Source organism: Polyodon spathula, chromosome 29 (assembly GCF_017654505.1).
Source record: "Polyodon spathula isolate WHYD16114869_AA chromosome 29, ASM1765450v1, whole genome shotgun sequence".
Taxonomy (NCBI): Eukaryota; Metazoa; Chordata; class Actinopteri; order Acipenseriformes; family Polyodontidae; genus Polyodon; species Polyodon spathula.
This window is the reverse complement of record NC_054562.1, coordinates 1,220,713-1,241,037: the sequence shown is the minus strand read 5'-3', so window position 1 is coordinate 1,241,037 and position 20,325 is coordinate 1,220,713. Positions and strand designations below refer to the sequence as shown.

The 20,325-nt window shown below is 44.0% G+C and overlaps 1 protein-coding gene across 3 annotated transcripts in view; it reads right to left on the bottom strand.

Annotated features, from left to right (window-relative positions):
- Positions 1-2,301: 2,301 nt before the first annotated feature.
- Positions 2,302-20,325, bottom strand: part of LOC121302453 (tyrosine-protein phosphatase non-receptor type substrate 1-like) — a 47,906-nt gene continuing 29,882 nt past the window's right edge. The window contains exons 1-9 of one of the 3 annotated variants that reach the window (XM_041232437.1): positions 17,496-17,610; positions 14,879-15,223; positions 13,122-13,469; positions 11,701-11,967; positions 8,320-8,646; positions 6,845-6,952; positions 5,899-5,923; positions 5,451-5,484; positions 2,302-2,671 (exon numbers count right to left, since the gene is read on the bottom strand). In XM_041232437.1, coding sequence (XP_041088371.1) covers positions 2,423-2,671; positions 5,451-5,484; positions 5,899-5,923; positions 6,845-6,952; positions 8,320-8,646; positions 11,701-11,967; positions 13,122-13,469; positions 14,879-15,223; positions 17,496-17,550 — 1,758 coding nt within the window. In that variant the 5' untranslated portion in view covers positions 17,551-17,610 and the 3' untranslated portion in view covers positions 2,302-2,422. Of the gene's footprint in view, positions 2,672-5,450; positions 5,485-5,898; positions 5,924-6,844; positions 6,953-8,319; positions 8,647-11,700; positions 11,968-13,121; positions 13,470-14,878; positions 15,224-17,495; positions 17,611-20,325 lie in introns of those variants that run through there. The other 2 variants (XM_041232436.1, XM_041232439.1) reach the window with 2 other exon arrangements.

The following is a 20,325-nucleotide window of genomic DNA, read 5'->3' as shown; positions in this document are numbered from 1 at the left end:
TAGACTCTAACAAAGTACAACAGTGACCCGTGATCAGAGCTTGATCTGCACATATCTGAGACATTGTTTCATGTGTGTCAGTCACAGAGCACAGTCTCTCACTGTGGGTTATGTTGTGTGTGCGTCTGTGCATCAGTTGGTGTGTCTCAGTGCATATAATATATTAATTTTTAATAACAAAAAATAATCTAATACTATAATAATCAATTGTAATGCTTTTTTTAGAATAAAACTGCGTTCGGACGGACTGCCGAACTGACGGGGGACGTTTGGGAGACCACCTGCAAACCCTTGCGGATTAGAACGAGGACCAGGAGGCGCGCTTTATAAATTTAGTGTCGCGAGCGCTGACAGACTGTCGTGTTTTTTTTTTTTTTTTTTTTTTTTTTTTTATTTAAATATATAAAAAATAATATAAATTTATTTATGTTGTGATTGTTTTACATTCTTACAAAATTTACTTTTTTTTTTTTTTTGTCACTTTTTGTAAAAAATTAAGAAAAAACAGTGAAAAGAGATTTAAAAAAAAAAAAAAAAAAATCTTTATTTTTATTTATTTATTTCGGACAAAAAACACATTTTAAATATCAAAGAAAAAGCGACAGCGGAGGCTTCGTTTAAGACCAACGGTAAAAGCAGGTAATACAAAAAAAATAAAATAATAATAATAATAATAATACATTTTTTATAAATACATCAAACGAACGCAAAACCACAGTAAGAAAATATGATTATTATTTTTTTTTTAATATCTGAAGAAAAACCCAGAAGTTAATTTCTATTTATTTATTCATTTATTTGGGATATAAACAGTAAAACAACACTCCAGAGCCGTCCCGACTTTGTTTCCCAGGACACTCAAATGCCAGCGACCATGAACTGAAATTAAACCCTGATATAAAATTTACTGCAGTAAATAGCCTGTGAGTTTGCTGTCAATACTGCTGTGTAGGGGTTATATATATATATCATGATTTCCTTTTTTCACCAGGTAAATATTCCAGTTACAATCTCATAATGACCATGATGTTTTGACGCTGTCGTTATGAGATGGTTTTGTAATTATTTTTGTGTTGCTCTGCATGGAGGCTGGGAACCTTTCATAGATTTAAAGAGAGTTTCAGCTTGTAAACCCCCTCCGTCCCTCCCTCTCTCCTCCCCGTCCCCTCAGGGGGAGGGACCCTCCTTCCCTCCCTCCTCCTCTCCCTTCCCTCTCTCCCTTCCCATCTGTCGGTTACTGTAACGCCACCCACAGTGTGTGCGGCTTATGAGACTCCAGTGCACACAGGCGCAGGACAAAGCGTGTGATGAGTCGAGCGTGTGTGTGTGTGTGTGTGTGTGTGTGTGTGTGTGTGTGTGTGTGTCACTGTGTGTCACAGTGTGTGTGTGTGTGTGTCTGTGTGTCACAGTGTGTGTGTGTGTGTGTCTCAGTGGTGTGTCACAGTGTGTGTGTGTGTGTCTCAGTGTGTGTCACAGTGTGTGTGTGTCACTGTGTATGTGTGCTGTGTCACAGTGTGTGTGTGTGTGTGTCTCAGTGCTGTGTCACAGTGTGTGGGTGGTGTCACACAGTGTGGGTGTCACAGTGTGTGTCACAGTGTGGTCACACACACCAACACACAGTGTTCACACACAGTGTCACACACACACACACACAGGTGTGTGTGTACAGTGGCCACCACACCGATGTGTGTGTGTGTGTGTGTGTGTCACAGTGTGTGTGTGTGTGTGTGTGTGTGTCACAGTGTGTATGTGTGTGTGTCACAGTGTGTGTGTGTGTGTGTTCTCAGTGCTGTGTGTGTGTGTGTGTGTCACAGTGTGTGTGGTGTGTGTTTGTGGTGTGTGTGTGTCACACACCAGTGTGTCTGTGTCACAGGTGTGTGTCACACATTGTGGTACACAGTGTGTTGTCCAGTGTGTGTGTGTCTCAGTGCTGTGTCACAGTGTGTGTGTGTGTGTGTCACTGTGCATGTGTGTGTGTCACAGTGTGTGTGTGTGTGTCTCAGTGCTGTGTCACAGTGTGTGTGTGGGTGTCACAGTGTGTGTTTGGGTGTGTGTGTGTCTCAGTGGTGTGTCACAGTGTGTGTGTGTGTGTGTGTGTGTGTGTCTCAGTGCTGTGTCACAGTGTGTGTGTGTGTGTGTCACAGTGTGTGTGTGGGTGTCACTGTGTATGTGTGTGCGTCACAGTGTGTGTTTGGGTGTGTGTGTGTCTCAGTGGTGTGTCACAGTGTGTGTGTGTGTGTCTCAGTGCTGTGTCACAGTGTGTGTGTGTGTGTCACAGTGTGTATTTGGATGTGTGTGTGTCACAGTGTGTGTGTGTGTCACAGTGTGTGTGCGGGTGTCTCAGTGGTGTGTCACAGTGTGTGTGTGTGTGTGTCCAGGTGAGGCTGGCAGCAGATTTGAAATCTCCTGGAAAGGTTTCTCTTCAGTTTTTCCTGAAGTTCACAGAGGCGTACTCCGTCTCTCCCCCTGGGGGCTCCCCTCCTCTTCCTCCTCCGGGCTCCTTCTTCTTCAGGTTTACCTCGTCCAGGCTGGCGTATGTGATGTCAGCGCTGGCCTTCACCCCCCTGGCCTTCGCCCCCTTGATCTCAGCGTACGCGCAGATCTCCGACTCCGCGATCTTCATCGACCGCCGACTGGACTTCTTCAAATCCAGGCTGGCATAAGTCAGCTCCTGCAGTGACAGGGAGAGAAACACGGCTCAGTGTGATTCCTGCCCAGTGTGATTCCTGTTCAGTGTGATCCCTGCTCAGTACAAAGCGCTGGGTGTGCAATTCAATATGTTAACAAGGGAACATTATTCAGCAGCTTTCACTGGCCTCTATGAAGCTGAGGGAGTTCATTCTATATAGAGGGGGTTTGATTCAATATGTTAACAAGGGAACATTATTCAGCAGCTTTCACTGGACTCTATGAAGCTGAGGGAGTTCATTATATATAGAGGGGGTGCAATTCAATTTGTTAACAAGGGAACATTATTCAGCAGCTTTCACTGGACTCTATGAAGCTGAGGGAGTTCATTCTATATAGAGGGGGTGCAATTCAATATGTTAACAAGGGAACATTATTCAGCAGCTTTCACTGGACTCTATGAAGCTGAGGGAGTTCATTCTATATAGAGGGGGTGCAATTCAATATGTTAACAAGGGAACATTATTCAGCAGCTTTCACTGGACTCTATGAAGCTGAGGGAGTTCATTCTATATAGAGGGGGTGCAATTCAATATGTTAACAAGGGAACATTATTCAGCAGCTTTCACTGGACTCTATGAAGCTGAGGGAGTTCATTCTATATAGAGGGGGTGCAATTCAATATGTTAACAAGGGAACATTATTCAGCAGCTTTCACTGGACTCTATGAAGCTGAGGGAGTTCATTCTATATAGAGGGGGTGCAATTCAATATGTTAACAAGGGAACATTATTCAGCAGCTTTCACTGGACTCTATGAAGCTGAGGGAGTTCATTCTATATAGAGGGGGTGCAATTCAATATGTTAACAAGGGAACATTATTCAGCAGCTTTCACTGGACTCTATGAAGCTGAGGGAGTTCATTCTATATAGAGGGGGTGCAATTCAATATGTTAACAAGGGAACATTATTCAGCAGCTTTCACTGGACTCTATGAAGCATGTTAAGTTCACTCTACAGGGCGATGATGATGCCAAATGTCACTGCAGTAGATTTTAAAGCCTGCGAGTGCTAAATCTCTCTCGATCTCCCTCACCCTGTTCTGTCAAAGCTGTGGCATTGCTGGCCAGAAATATCTTTAACTCTAAACACCCCTCGAATATATTTATCTCTAATCGCTGCTTTCTGTTCCTTTTGCGGTCTGGGAACTTCTCAGGTATTTTTTTCTTTCGCAATAGCAGTTGATGTGTGGAACAAAAGGCCTTTTATTTCCATGGTTTTTGGGTTGATAGGAAGGTTTCTCGGACCCTCAGGGGAGCTCAGTTATGTGCATTGCAATTCAAGGGCTTGAGGCAAAGCCTGTCGTGTAATTCTTCTCTGTCGTGATCTCCTCGTTCGCTATGCAAGTCAGCCGACGAACAGGGTTCGACAGAGCGCTGCCTTCATTTTAAAAACATTTAGCATGAACTCATTCAGCTTCATAGAGTCCAGTGAAAGCTGCTGAATAATGTTCCCTTGTTAACAGATTGAATTCCACCCCCTTTATATAGAATGAACTCCCTCAGCTTCATAGAGTCCAGTGAAAGCTGCTGAATAATGTTCCCTTGTTAACAGATTGAATTCCACGCCCTCTATATAGAATGAACCCCCTCAGCTTCATAGAGTCCAGTGAAAGCTGCTGAATAATGTTCCCTTGTTAACATATTGAATTCCACCCCCTCTATAGAGAATGAACTCACTCAGCTTCATAGAGTCCAATGAAAGCTGCTGAATAATGTTCTCTTGTTAATATACTGAATTTTACATCCAGCGCACTGTAGTGACATTGAAAAATGTGACATTTTGAAATCTAACATGAAATGTTACTGGACATATTTTAAATTATGTCTCAATCCTAACGTTCTAGGCGATGCTAAAGTTTTGTCCAGAGCTATAAACTGGACCAGTGATGCACACAGTGATTAAACAAAGACGCTTTATGTCCCTGAGCGAGTCACTGAACCTCCTTGTGCTCCGTCCTTCGGATGAGACACCAAACAAACGAGGTCCTATTGGAAGAGACTCTGCAGCAGCAGCAGCGGTTGTTGATGATGCAGAGTTCACCCCCCCCCCCCAGTCTCTGGAAGTCCATTTGAATAAAAGCATCTGCTGATTGACTAATTAATAATAATAGTAACAGTGATTGCACAAGGGAGGATGTGAGGGAGGGAGGGAGGGAAGGAGGAAGATGCTAAGAGTTTGACTGACCATGCAAGTGTGCGTTACGCAACTAACCACAGGCAGAATTTACCGTAACAAAAAAGCTTTTTTTAAAACTGACATTTTAGAAGCTTCCTCTTACACGCCAGTGTCCCTAATGCAGCAGCGTGTATATTTATCACAAGATTTCTCATTTGTATTCTTGACATACAGCGGCGTGCATCTGTATCAGAGCGCCGATATCCTTGAACTGCTGTGAGAATTTCATTCCCTGCTCAGTAATCAGTAGGCGATCCTACTGACCGTGTGTGAAAATGTACGACCGCTTTGCGCTTTAATCAGTTTGAGCGTGTGTGGCTCTGTTTTGCTTTTCCCTCGCTGTTTGAAGTGAACTGCGTGGCTCGTCAGTTCAATTATAGACCTTCACTTGTTTGCCAGTTTCCAGTTCAGGCAGGTCTGGATTTCGCACACGTTGCAAATCCAGACTGCTGAAGCAGTGAGGTCTGTTCTGATGAATTTGCACGGCTGTTTGTGGCATATCTGCATTTTTTAGTGGTGTCAGGCTTCCTGTTACGCTGAATATTGTTATTATTAATCTTATTGTTTGGCTGAGCTGCACTTACCTTTTCATGTGTTTCATTGCTCAACACTGTAGCCCTGGAGAGAGAGAGAGAGAGAGAGAGAGAGAGAGAGAGAGAGAGAGAGAGAGAGAGAGAGAGAGAGGGGGGGGGGGGGGGAGTGGAGAGGGGGGGGGGGGGGGGGGGGAAGAGAGGAAAGAGAGAGAGAGAGGAGAGGGGAGAGAAGGAGAGAGAGAGAGAGAGTGTTACATAGTTTAATGTTTAACATTTAATAACATAGTATTTCCTTCCTTCCACATAACACAAACACACACTCTGACACACACACACACACACACAGTGACACACACACACACAGTGACACACACACACACACACTCTGACACATGCACACACACACACACACACACACACACACACACAGCTTTTCTCTAAAACAAAGTACTTTATAAAGCCCAGTTCACAACAGAAACTGTTTTAAATTTACACACACCTCACGATCTCAGCCTTTTTCTTCCCTAAACAGAAGGAAACGAAGCACAACGTTAGACTCGCTCTTGAGACACGCACTTCATTTTATTGTATTTATCTGTGTGTATTTATCTATGTCACTCTGTGCCCACAGGGAGACTAATACAAAGAAATATAAACGCAGATCTATCAAACTGGCACAGCTGCTTGTATTTAAATTACATTGCAGCTGTAACAGGTTAACCTCAAAAGGCGGTTTTAAACGCAGGAAGGCAATAATAAGGGAATCTGGGAGGGCATTTCAAACCCCAAGCCCCTGCCAAAGCAAAAATAACTGAAGGAGAAAAGGTACTGCTGGTCAGACCTCTCAGCCCAGGTGCAAACACAGCCTGAGGCAGGCAGACAGCGAATGCAGAGCCTTGTAGAAATGAATAATCACACTGCAATCACCCTGCCCCCCCTTGCCTCCCGGAAACCACACCAGCCCTGCTCCAGCGAGTCTTGATTGGAAATCGCAGACAGACTCGCTTTCCTCTTCAAGTCAAAGTTTTATTGATACAGTGTCAGCATCCTTCATACATCTCAAAAGTGCTTCGCAGGACAAAAAATAGCTGCATTTATAAAAACAAGCAAAGATGAAAAATAAAAAAATTATATTGTAAACCCCAGTAACTAAATTATATATATAGTGCAGATAAAATACAAACAGCTAGAACAAGAAAAAGTAGAACAGATCTATACCTGCATATACATGTTGTAAAAACGCCAGCTCAAACAAATATTAGTCTGGTTTTATAAAGTCTCAGCTTCCCTTCCTCGCCATTTCAGGGATTATAACAGCAGCCCCATATTCAGTGGTCTATGGTTACGATCCGGGACACAGGGGGCAAGCAGTTCTTCCAAAATAGGCTGGTGCCAAGTTATTTAGCTCCTGGAGAGTATTTTAAAATCAACTCTAAAACTCTTACCTGCCCGGAATCGACAGTAGAGTCCAACAGCAAGCAGAAGCGCGATGAGAACGACAAGAGTGACGGCTACGGGAATTGCAATCTCAGAGCCAAGGACAGGGACAGGTTCTGAAAAACAACTCAGATATCTAGAGGCAGACCTCCCAGTGCTTTACCAGTGAGCATCACCCACACTGAAATGGACCAAATACTGCGTCTCAGGGCTGGGACTAAGACTCCCGTTCCACAGCAGTGTGATCCAGTCCTGGTTTCGCTAGGAGTTTAATAATCAGACACAGCGACAGACTGTCAAAAACATCTTGAAATATCTAGTGGCAGACCTCCCAGTGCTTTCCCAGTGCTGTATATCATCATGAACATCACAGTGGAGCGAATCAGGCCACATACTACCAGTACAATCACAGTATATCACAGTGTATTACAAACTGCAGCAGCTAGACTGACACAGGGCTGGGAATCAGACTCACATTCCCACAGCAGCGTGATCCGTTCCTGGTTTCACTAGGAGTTTAATAATAAGACACACCTGAGTTTGTTACCTAGACACACTGGGGGCTGATCAGGCTGGTAGTGAAACCTGGACTGGGTGACACTGCTGTGCAAATCGTATTCCCAGCCCTGTGCTAGTCTAGCTGCTGTAGTTTGTAATGCAAAGCACTGTGATAGTGAATGGTGGCAATATGAAGGACTCGCATATTTAATTAGTAAGCAAGTCGTTAGCCCCATTTAATTCACTTCTAAAAACGTGTTGGTGACCATATAGCTCCGTCTTCAGCTCCAGTTTCGGCTTTTCAACTTGCAACCCCAATGCATTCTGGTCCGTTTTACCTGCCTCTTTCCTTTAGGAGAAGCAGGACTACGCTTCCCACGATGCACTGGGCTGAAAAGGCTGGACTGTCCCACTGAACACAGAGCCATAGGGTAACCTAAACTTCACAGGCAATATTAGAGACACATAGTGGACCCGAACACGCGCACGCACGCACACACACACTGGTAACAGGTTTAGCGGTTTTCAAGTGAGTTAGAATTCTTGTATATATATATATATATATATATATATATATATGTTTTGTTTTGCTTTTAATGGAACCAAACAATAAATACGATAGGCCCGAAGCCTGGCTTGCTGAGATGCAAGTGCCTACAAGTGCCAGAATGCAGTGCGAGCTTTGAAACAAAAACACCAAAAAAAGCCTTGTTTTCTTTAAAAAGATGCAGGACTTGAAGTACCAGAATACAGTGCGGTGTTTGTGTTCCAGTGTGTGTGTCAGTGTGTGTGTGTCGGTGTGTTCAGAGGGGTTACACTGGTTCTCCTCCAGATCTCCCTGCCTCTCTCTTCTCACCTGGATCGGGTATGGGATCAGTCATTACCAGTGTGTGTGTCAGTGTGCATGTGTCAGTGTGTGTGCGTCGCTGTGTTCAGAGGGGTTACACTGCTTCTCCTCCAGATCTCCCTGCCTCTCTCTTCTCACCTGGATCGGGTATGGGATCAGTCATTACCAGTGTGTGTTCTCTCTGAACGGTCTCTAGCAGTCCTTCTATCTGAACCCTGCAGCTCACTGTGGCTGCACTGAGCTCCTGAGTGACAGTGACATTCAGCACACTGTCCCTACTGAAGGTCCCGTCCTCATTCTCCACATTCTCTCCCCTCTCTGCAGCAAGCTCCTCAGCGCCGCCCTGCTGGACCCAGGACACATTGACCCTCCCCGGGTAGAAGCCACGCGCACGGCAGGTGAGGGAGATGGACTCGTTCACTTTCACTCTCTCTGGATTCGCTTCGATGGAGACGTTGGGTTTAACTGGAGCAACGAGACAAACACAGAGCAGGAGGCTGTGGTGAGTGTGCTGCGTGTTTCTAAAGGAGCAGGGCTGGGATTGCATTGTGAAACGGCTGGGATTGCATTGAGAATCAGGGCTGGGATTGCACTGAGAATCAGGGCTGGGATTGCAGTGTCAGTCAGGGCTGGGTTTGCATTGAGAATCAGGGCTGGGATTGCATTGTGAAACAGGGCTGGGATTTAGCTATAGAGGGTATGGAATTCAATATGTTAACAAAGGAACATTATTCAGCAGCTTTCATTGGACTCTATGAAGCTGAGGGAGTTCATTCTATATAGAGGGGGTGCAATTCAATATGTTAACAAGGGAACATTATTCAGCAGCGTTCACTGGACTCTATGAAGCTGAGGGAGTTCATTCTATATAGAGGGGGTGCAATTCAATATGTTAACAAGGGAACATTATTCAGCAGCTTTCACTGGACTCTATGAAGCTGAGGGAGTTCATTCTATATAGAGGGGGTGCAATTCAATATGTTAACAAGGGAACATTATTCAGCAGCTTTCACTGGACTCTATGAAGCTGAGGGAGTTCATTCTATATAGAGGGGGTGCAATTCAATATGTTAACAAGGGAACATTATTCAGCAGCTTTCACTGGACTCTATGAAGCTGAGGGAGTTCATTCTATATAGAGGGGGTGCAATTCAATATGTTAACAAGGGAACATTATTCAGCAGCTTTCACTGGACTCTATGAAGCTGAGGGAGTTCATTCTATAGGGTGATGATGCTAAACTTTGGGCTGTACAATTGTTAGAGACGCACACAATGCAGAAAGATTAGATGTGGGATGTTTTACAGTGCTTGAATTAGTTTTAGTTTTTTGGTGAGAGGAACCCAGATAAATCCCACAAATGAATCTTGAACTGAGAGAAAAGGGGCTTTCTAAATCAACTGCGAGCAGGTCACACGGTTTCAAAACAGGTTATGAATGAAAATGCACTCATTGCTGGGATTTTGACTTCTCAGAGTTACACAATAGTTGTGTTATTCTGGCAGAAATATCTTAATGTTAGCTTCATATACCCGAAGATCACAACTCAATCCTCAATACAAATCAATTGCATTAAGAGTGTGCAGGGCTGGGAATCAGACTCCCGCTTCACAGCAGTGTGATCCAGTCCTGCTTTCACTAGGAGTTTAATAATAAGACACACCTGAGCTTGTTACCTAGACACACTGGGGGCTGATCAAGCTGGTAGTAAAACCTGGACTGGATCACACTGCTGTGCAATAGGAGTCTGATTTCCAGCTCTGCAGTGTAATTCCAGTCCAGTCTAGTGATATTAAACTGCAGTTACAATGTAACTCCAGTCCAGTCTAGTGATATTAAACTGAAGTTACAATGTAATTCCAGTCCAGTCTAGTGATATTAAACTGCAGTTACAATGTAATTCCAGCCCAGTCTAGTGATATTAAACTGCAGTTACAATGTAATTCCAGTCCAGTCCAGTGATATTAAACTACAGTTACAATGTAATTCCAGTCCAGTCTAGTTTAGTGATATGTATATATATATATATACACACACACACACACACACACACACAACCATGCAGACAGGGCCTGACTCTTTTCAACCTGCCTTCTTTACTTCATGTTCTGCTTTTTATCTCCCCAGTGTACACAGTGCTACCAATAAACTGCACAAACTGGGAACTACAAGAGAAGACGAACCGCTGACCACATCTGCATCTGTGTAGAGAGCATCATCAACTAACAGCCCTGGGGACCTGAGAGCCAGCTAATTCAATACAGTCTAGTCTAGTGTAACAGCACTGTGCTGTACTGGGGATCTGAGAGCTAGCTAATTCAATACAGTCTAGTCTAGAGAACAGCACTGTGCTGTACTGGGGATCTGAGAGCCAGCTAATTCAATACAGTCTAGTCTAGTGTAACAGCACTGTGCTGTACTGGGGATCTGAGAGCCAGCTAATTCAATACAGTCTAGTCTAGTGTAACAGCACTGTGCTGTACTGGGGATCTGAGAGCCAGCTAATTCAATACAGTCTAGTCTAGTCTAACAGCACTGTGCTGTACTGGGGATCTGAGAGCCAGCTAATTCAATACAGTCTAGTCTAGTGTAACAGCACTGTGCTGTACTGGGGATCTGAGAGCCAGCTAATTCAATACAGTCTAGTCTAGTCTAACAGCACTGTGCTGTACTGGGGATCTGAGAGCAGCTAATTCAATACAGTCTAGTCTAGTCTAACAGCACTGTGCTGTACTGGGGATCTGAGAGCCAGCTAATTCAATACAGTCTAGTCTAGTGTAACAGCACTGTGCTGTACTGGGGATCTGAGAGCCAGCTAATTCAATACAGTCTAGTATAGAGAACAGCACTGTGCTGTACTGGGGATCTGAGAGCCAGCTAATTCAATACAGTCTAGTATAGAGAACTCACTGTGCTGTACTGGGGATCTGAGAGCAGCTAATTCAATACAGTCTAGTCTAGTCTAACAGCACTGTGCTGTACTGGGGATCTGAGAGCAGCTAATTCAATACAGTCTAGTCTAGTGTAACAGCACTGTGCTGTACTGGGGATCTGAGAGCTAGCTAATTCAATACAGTCTAGTCTAGTCTAACAGCACTGTGCTGTACTGGGGATCTGAGAGCAGCTAATTCAATACAGTCTAGTCTAGTGTAACAGCACTGCTGTACTGGGGATCTGAGAGCCAGCTAATTCAATACAGTCTAGTCTAGTGTAACAGCACTGTGCTGTACTGGGGATCTGAGAGCCAGCTAATTCAATACAGTCTAGTCTAGTGTAACAGCACTGTGCTGTACTGGGGATCTGAGAGCCAGCTAATTCAATACAGTCTAGTCTAGAGAACTCAGTGTGCTGTACTGGGGATCTGAGAGCCAGCTAATTCAATACAGTCTAATCTAGTGCAACAGCACTGTGCTGTACTGGGGATCTGAGAGCCAGCTAATTCAATACAGTCTAGTCTAGTCTAACAGCACTGTGCTGTACTGGGATCTGAGATCCAGACAGTTCAATGCACAGACTCACCAGTGATGCTTGCTCCCAGGCTGTAGGGTTCAGACGACAGTGTTTGCTGTGTTGTGGGGTGTGTAGTCTCGCAGGTAACAGTGGATCTGATGTCTTCTTTAGCAGTCTGCAGCTGGACAGTTTTCTGTTCTCCAGGGACGGATCCATTGTTTTTCTTCCAGGTGAATTTCGTTCCCAGGGGTCCGTTCGACCGGCAGGTTAACAGCACGGCATTCCCGGCTAAAACTCTCCCCTGTGGACCCTCAATGACAGGGGGACGAAATTTCTCTGGAAATGGGACAGAGCTATAACCTCAAACTTACTATGAACACTGGGAAACCTAGTGGTTAGAGCTGAGGAGGGACTGAGAGGGAGGGAGGGAGGCTGGCTCCAGTAGTTAGAGCTGAGGAGGGACTGGGAGGGAGGGAGGGAGTGGGCTCTAGTGGTTAGAGCTGAGGAGGGACTGGGAGGGAGGGAGGGAGGGAGGCTGGCTCTAGTGGTTAGAGCTGAGGGGGAAGTAGGAGGGAGGGAGGCTGACTGTAGTGGTTAGAGCTGAGGAGGGACTGGGAAGGAGGGAGGGTGGCTGGCTCTAGTAGTTAGAGCTGAGGAGGGACTGGGAGAGAAGGAGGGAGGCTGGCTCTAGTGGTTAGAGCTGAGGAGGGACTGGGAGGGAAGGAGGCAGTGTGGCTCTAGGTGGGGCTGAGAAGGGACTGGGAGGGAGGGAGGCTGTGTGGTGGAGTGGTTAGAGCTGTGTGTATATGACTCAGTGTGTGTGGAGCCTGTGTTTTGTGAGTGTGTATTAAGCACCGCACTGTAACTCAGCACGCAGGCAGATTATTTGCGTCCGGCTTTCTCAAGCTCACAGCATTTTGTTTCTCTGCTTCAGGATGTTGAGCAAATACAAAGTTTGCTCCCAGATGTTAACAAAGTACCTTTACTGCAAACTCCCTGCAAACTCACTGCAACCTCACAGCAAACTCCCTGCAAACTCACTGCAACCTCACTGCAACCTCACAGCAAACTCCCTGCAAACTCACTGCAAACTCCCTGCAAACTCCCTGCAAACTCACTGCAACCTCCCTGCAAACTCACTGCAACCTCACTGCAAACTCACAGCAAACTCCCTGCAAGCTCACTGCAACCTCACTGCAACCTCCCTGCAAACTCACAGCAAACTCCCTGCAAGCTCACTGCAACCTCACTGCAACCTCCCTCCAAACTCACTGCAGCCTCACTGCAAACTCACAGCAAACTCCCTGCAAACTCCCTGCAAACTCACTGCAGCCTCACTGCAAACTGTCCAGATCTGAAGATCAAGTACATTCAGAATTGCAAAGCAGCGACGCCTCAATGTTATTCTGGGGCAGCACGGTCCGTAACGCATCAGTAATTCTGCAGGGTTAGGAGTGAAGGATACTAGAAGTGATCAGAGAGACACTCACCTTGCACACTCAGCCTGCTCCCTGCGCCGCTAGCAATGAGGGTCCCATCACCGCCTTTGTATTTCTCACAGTAATACATTCCTGAGTCATCTCGGGTCAGGTTCACAATCTGAATGGAGAGATCTGTGGGTTGGTTTGGAGATACTCTGGACACGCGGGGGTCGTTTCTCTCATTGGGCAGAGGGGCTGCTGTAGAGTAGAGATGCTGTCTGCTGCTGCCAGTGCCCTTGTACCATCTCATTAGTCCTGCAGGACCCTCTCTGGACAGGGTGCAGAGTAAAGTGACCTCACCCTCTTCTGTGCCAGTCACAGGGTCCGAGTCCTGAGTTATAATGGGTGGAGGCAGTGCTGGAGAAGAGAGGAGAGGACAGTAACAATGGAGAGGAGAGTGGAGGATAGAGGGGGAGAACAGAGAGATGAGAGAAGAGATGGAGAGGATAGGAGAGAGTGGGAGGGAGAGGAGAGAAGACAGGGTGGAGAGGAGAAGAGATGGAGAGGAGAGGATAGGGAAAAGGAGAGAAGACAGTGTAGAAGAGAGTCGAGAGGAGAGTTAGGGTTAGTGTTAGGGGTCGTATTGAGAACAGCCCTTCTGTTTAATACAGTCTATAGTGGAGATCTGAGCCTCTAATCTCCTCAGTAAATGATTAACAGCACTGTAGAGACACTAGGAGCTGTGCTCACAATGCCTGCTGTAGATGTAAATGATTAACAGCACTGTAGAGACACTAGGAGCTGTGCTCACAATGCCTGCTGTAGATGTAAATGATTAACAGCACTGTAGAGACACTAGGAGCTGTGCTCACAATGCCTGCTGTAGATGTAAATGATTAACAGCACTGTAGAGACACTAGGAGCTGTGCTCACAATGCCTGCTGTAGATGTAAATGATTAACAGCACTGTAGAGACACTAGGAGCTGTGCTCACAATGCCTGCTGTAGATGTAAATGATTAACAGCACTGTAGAGACACTAGGAGCTGTGCTCACAATGCCTGCTGTAGATGTAAATGATTAACAGCACTGTAGAGACACTAGGAGCTGTGCTCACAATGCCTGCTGTAGATGTAAATGATTAACAGCACTGTAGAGACACTAGGAGCTGTGCTCACAATGCCTGCTGTAGATGTAAATGATTAACAGCACTGTAGAGACACTAGGAGCTGTGCTCACAATGCCTGCTGTAGATGTAAATGATTAACAGCACTGTAGAGACACTAGGAGCTGTGCTCACAATGCCTGCTGTAGATGTAAATGATTAACAGCACTGTAGAGACACTAGGAGCTGTGCTCACAATGCCTGCTGTAGATGTAAATGATTAACAGCACTGTAGAGACACTAGGAGCTGTGCTCACAATGCCTGCTGTAGATGTAAATGATTAACAGCACTGTAGAGACACTAGGAGCTGTGCTCACAATGCCTGCTGTAGATGTAAATGATTAACAGCACTGTAGAGACACTAGGAGCTGTGCTCACAATGCCTGCTGTAGATGTAAATGATTAACAGCACTGTAGAGACACTAGGAGCTGTGCTCACAATGCCTGCTGTAGATGTAAATGATTAACAGCACTGTAGAGACACTAGGAGCTGTGCTCACAATGCCTGCTGTAGATGTAAATGATTAACAGCACTGTACAGACACTAGGAGCTGTGCTCACAATGCCTGCTGTACATTCAGCTGGATCAGAATCACCTGACATGTCTGCACTACAGGAACCACAGCAAAGATACTAGAAGTGATCAGAGAGACACACTCACCTTGCACACTCAGCCTGCTCCCTGCGCCGCTAGCAATGAGGGTCCCATCAAACACTGTGTATTTCTCACAGTAATACATTCCTGAGTCACGCAGGGTCAGGTTCACAATTCGAATGGAGAGATCTGTGGGGTGGTTTTGATGTACTTGAGACACGCGGGGGTCGTTTCTCTCATTGGGCGGAGGGGTTCCTGTAGAGTAGAGATACTGTCTGTCGCTGCCAGTGTCCCTGTACCATCTCACTAGTCCTGGAGGACCCTCTATCACAGTGCAGGGTATAGTGACCTCTCCATCCTCTGTGCCAGTCACAGAGCCCGGGTCCTGAGTTATAATGGGTCCAGACAGCCCTGGAGAGAGAGAGAGAGAGAGAGAGAGAGAGAGAGAGAGAGAGGGGGGGGGAGCGTTGATCAGTTTTGCAAGTTTATGTGTTGAGTTCAATCCGATGCGGTCGGGTCCGGTCCAGGAGAGAGGCAGGCTGTTCATGGTTGTGTTTCGTCGTGATCTCTAAACTACTGACTAGAACAAATCACCCGCGTAACTCGTCAAAATGAAACTGTCCCAAGTCTTTAGAAATCGATGATTACACTGTAACAAAAAAAATTATTGTTTTTGTGTTCCTGGGTAGTAAGTGTTTTTTCCTAATTGCTTATGCCTCAAAATTATAGAAAATTCCCCACAAACTTTGCTTTTGTGACCAGGACAGTGATATTTCAAAATATCACTATTTTCATTGGGAAAATGGGAAAATGTGTGTCTTTTCGTTCACATAAAGTCAAGAAAAAACAGCATATGAAGCCAAATTAACATGTATTTATACTAAAGTAATACAAAAATGACTACAAAAGATTTAGAAGTGAGTAGTTTTTCCAGATTTACGATTATACTGTATTTACAATATCTCGAAAAACTACTCACTTCTAAATCTTTTGTAGTCATCTTTGTATTACTTTAATATAAATACATGTTAATTTGGATTCATATGTTGTTTTTTTCTGACTTTATGTGAACGAAAAGACACACATTCGCCCGTTCTCCCATTGGAAATAGTGATATTTTGAAATATCACTGTCCTGGTCACAAAAGCAAAGTTTGTGGGGAATAATAGCCATTTTCTATACTTTTGAGGCATAAGCAATTAGGAAATGACACTTACTACCCAGGAACAAAAATTGTGTTACACAGTGTCATCGGTGACCTAGAAATCCAGCTGGACTGTGGCTCTCCAGAGACCACCCCTGCCCGAGTCTCTGCAGTTGAACACAAAGCCGCGTTTCTAGGAACAGCGGCGGGTTGAAACGCGGCTTTGTGTTCAACTCGGCTTTAAAAAGACAGACAACACCACCCTGTCAAAATAACCTTTAGAAAGTAGAACTGGAAGTTTCGTTTCCTAAGCGGTCAAACTTTAGGAATGAAAGCATTTCAAAATCAGTTTTTTTTTTTTTAATGTAGAATGCTATAATGTCACAGGGCTTCGTTTCTAGAACTGTTAATTATTTGTTGAACTGCACTATTAATGAGTTATTGAGCGGACGCTTTGATCCAAAGCGGCTTGCAGAGACTCGGGCAGGGGTGGTCTCTGGAGAGCCACAGTCCAGCTGGATTTCTAGGTCACCGATGACACTGTGTAACACATTTTTTGTTCCTGGGTAGTAAGTGTCATTTCCTAATTGCTTATGCCTCAAAAGTATAGAAAATGGCTATTATTCCCCACAAACTTTGCTTTTGTGACCAGGACAGTGATATTTCAAAATATCACTATTTCCAATGGGAGAACGGGCGAATGTGTGTCTTTTCGTTCACATAAAGTCAGAAAAAAACAACATATGAATCCAAATTAACATGTATTTATATTAAAGTAATACAAAATATATATATATATATATATATATATATATATATATATATATATTATATATATATATATATATCATCAAAGATATATATATATATATATATATATATATATATATATATATATATATATATATATATATATATATATCAGTATTCTTAGGCGATGTGACACATTGTCTAACAGCGAAATGAGACTTAACCCAAAACTTTGATATCCGAAACTTGGTCTGAACCAGGAGGTTTGAAGTCGAGTCGGCTGAGCCCGACTCCTGGGACTCCGTTCGTGTGTGTGGTGAGGAGACCCGAGAGCAAGTCACTGACCTCCTTGTGCTCGTTCCTCGGAATGAGACGTCAAGCTTCTCTGAGACGAGGTCCTATTGGAAGAGACTCTGCAGGGACTGACCCACATCACTGTGTGTGTGTGAGAGACCCTGAGCAAGTCACTGAACCTCCTTGTGCTCCGTCCTTCGCATGAGACGCCAAATAAACGAGGTCCTATTGGAAGAGACTCTGCAGCAGCCCCTGACTCACTGTGTGTGTGTGAGAGACCCTGAGCAAGTCACTGACCCTCCTTGTGCTCCGTCCTTCGGATGAGACGCCAAGCAAACGAGGTCCTATTGGAAGAGACTCTGCAGCAGCGGTTGTTGATGATGCAGAGTTAACCCCCCTGGTCTCTGCAAGTCTCTTTGGATAAAAGCAACTGCTGAATGACTAATTAATATAACTAACAATAATTATTAATAATAATTAATAACCAAAACTCACCCGGTCGAGACATCTGTACAAGTGTAAAGAGCAGAGCGAGGACCGGACTCTTCATGCTGTCTGACTCCCTGACCGCCGCTTCCACACACAGAGAGAGATAGACTGGCAACCGACCCGCAGGCAGTGAGGGGCTCAGGCAGGATGAAGGGGTGTGTCAGCGCTTTAAAAAACGCACCGAGAGAGATAGAGATAACAGGAAGTAACGTTCCTTCCTCTTTTATGAAAAAAAGGGAAGTTCATGGGTTTTTTTTTTCCATGTTATCAGCAGTGTGTTGCAAGAGCTGACTGAGAAAGAGTGGGCCAGACACAGCGGAACTATAACTGACCTTATTGAAATCTTTATTGAAACACTAGGGGGCGCTACAGTAGAACTATAACTGACCTTATTGAAATCTTTATTGAAACACTAGGGGGCGCTACAGTAGAAATATAACTGACCTTATTGAAATCTTTATTAAAAACACTAGGGGGCGCTACAGTAGAACTATAACTGACCTTACTGAAATCTTTATTAAAAACACTAGGGGGCGCTACAGTAGAAATATAACTGGCATATTGAAATCTTTATTGAAACACTAGGGGGCGCTACAGTAGAAATATAACTGGCATATTGAAATCTTTATTGAAACACTAGGGGGCGCTACAGTAGAAATATAACTGACCTTATTGAAATATTTATTGAAACACTAGGGGGCGCTACAGTAGAGCTATAACTGACCTTATTGAAATATTTATTGAAACACTAGGGGGCGCTACAGTAGAAATATAACTGACCTTATTGAAATCTTTATTGAAACACTAGGGGGAGCTACAGTAGAGCTATAACTGACCTTATTGAAATATTTATTGAAACACTAGGGGGCGCTACAGTAGAAATATAACTGACCTTATTGAAATATTTATTGAAACACTAGGGGGCGCTACAGTAGAAATATAACTGCCCTTATTGAAATCTTTATTGAAACACTAGGGGGCGCTACAGTAGAAATATAACTGGCATATTGAAATCTTTATTGAAACACTAGGGGGCGCTACAGTAGAAATATAACTGACCTTATTGAAATCTTTATTAAAAACACTAGGGGGCGCTACAGTAGAAATATAACTGACCTTATTGAAATCTTTATTGAAACACTAGGGGGCGCTGCAGTAGAAATATAACTGACCTTATTGAAATCTTTATTGAAACACTAGGGGGCGCTACAGTAGAAATATAACTGGCATATTGAAATCTTTATTGAAACACTAGGGGGCGCTGCAGTAGAAATATAACTGACCTTATTGAAATCTTTATTGAAACACTAGGGGGCGCTACAGTAGAAATATAACTGACCTTATTGAAATCTTTATTGAAACACTAGGGGGCGCTACAGTAGAAATATAACTGACCTTATTGAAATCTTTATTGAAACACTAGGGGGCGCTACAGTAGAAATATAACTGACCTTATTGAAATCTTTATTGAAACACTAGGGGGCGCTACAGTAGAAATATAACTGACCTTATTGAAATCTTTATTGAAACACTAGGGGGCGCTACAGTAGAAATATAACTGACCTTATTGAAATCTTTATTGAAACACTAGGGGGCGCTACAGTAGAAATATAACTGACCTTATTGAAATCTTTATTAAAAACACTAGGGGGCGCTACAGTAGAAATATAACTGACCTTACTGAAATCTTTATTGAAACACTAGGGGGCGCTACAGTAGAAATATAACTGACCTTACTGAAATCTTTATTGAAACACTAGGGGGCGCTACAGTAGAAATATAACTGACCTTATTGAAATCTTTATTAAAAACACTAGGGGGCGCTACAGTAGAGCTATAACTGACCTTATTGAAATATTTATTGAAACACTAGGGGGCGCTACAGTAGAAATATAACTGACCTTATTGAAATCTTTATTAAAAACACTAGGGGGTGCTACAGTAGAGCTATAACTGACCTTATTGAAATATTTATGGAAACACTAGGGGGCGCTACAGTAGAACTATAACTGGCCTTATTGAAATCTTTATTAGAGAGAGATTTGAGAAACAATTTGTTTCATTTAAAGTGCCCTCGTTCCACCAGCTGTTGTTTGAATCTCTGTCAGGCAGCAGAGAGCGGCTATGCTCAGTAAATCCTATCTTTGGGAAGTGGAGCGGCTGGCAGTGGCTGGGACGCCTGTCCTCGTGGCTCTCGTGCAATGTCTCTGTGGTTTCGGAGGAGATCGCAGCCTTGAAAGCTGCGGTCACGACATGAGCACTTCTGTTAAAACCGAGACCTAAACCCAGTCTTGAGCAACAGCTTTAAAACACAGAAAACGAAATGAGTTGGAGAGTATGTTTTCTCTTTTATGCTTTACCAGACCTCTCTGTGCTTTACAATGCTTCCCTATGCTTTACCAGACCTTTCTGTGCTTTACAATGCTTCCCTGTGCTTTACCAGACCTCTCTGTGCTTTACAATGCTTCCCTGTGCTTTACCAGACCTCTCTGTGTTTACAATGCTTCCCTATGCTTTACCAGACCTCTCTGTGCTTTACAATGCTTCCCTATGCTTTACCAGACTTCTCTGTGCTTTACAATGCTTCCATATGCTTTACCAGACCTCTCTGTGCTTTACAATGCTTCCCTATGCTTTACAAAGACAAAGGAATAGAAAAAGGATAACTTTTTTAAAAATTTTGTTTTAGGCTTAACGCTGAAGAGAAGTTTTTATAAATTATTTATTTTAGTATTAGGGCTCCGGAAAAATCCAGCGTCTTCCAACTGCTTCAATAATGCGGCTGTCTTTATCTGTCATCAACATCCTGACAGCTTTGTACACTTAGAAAAACTAA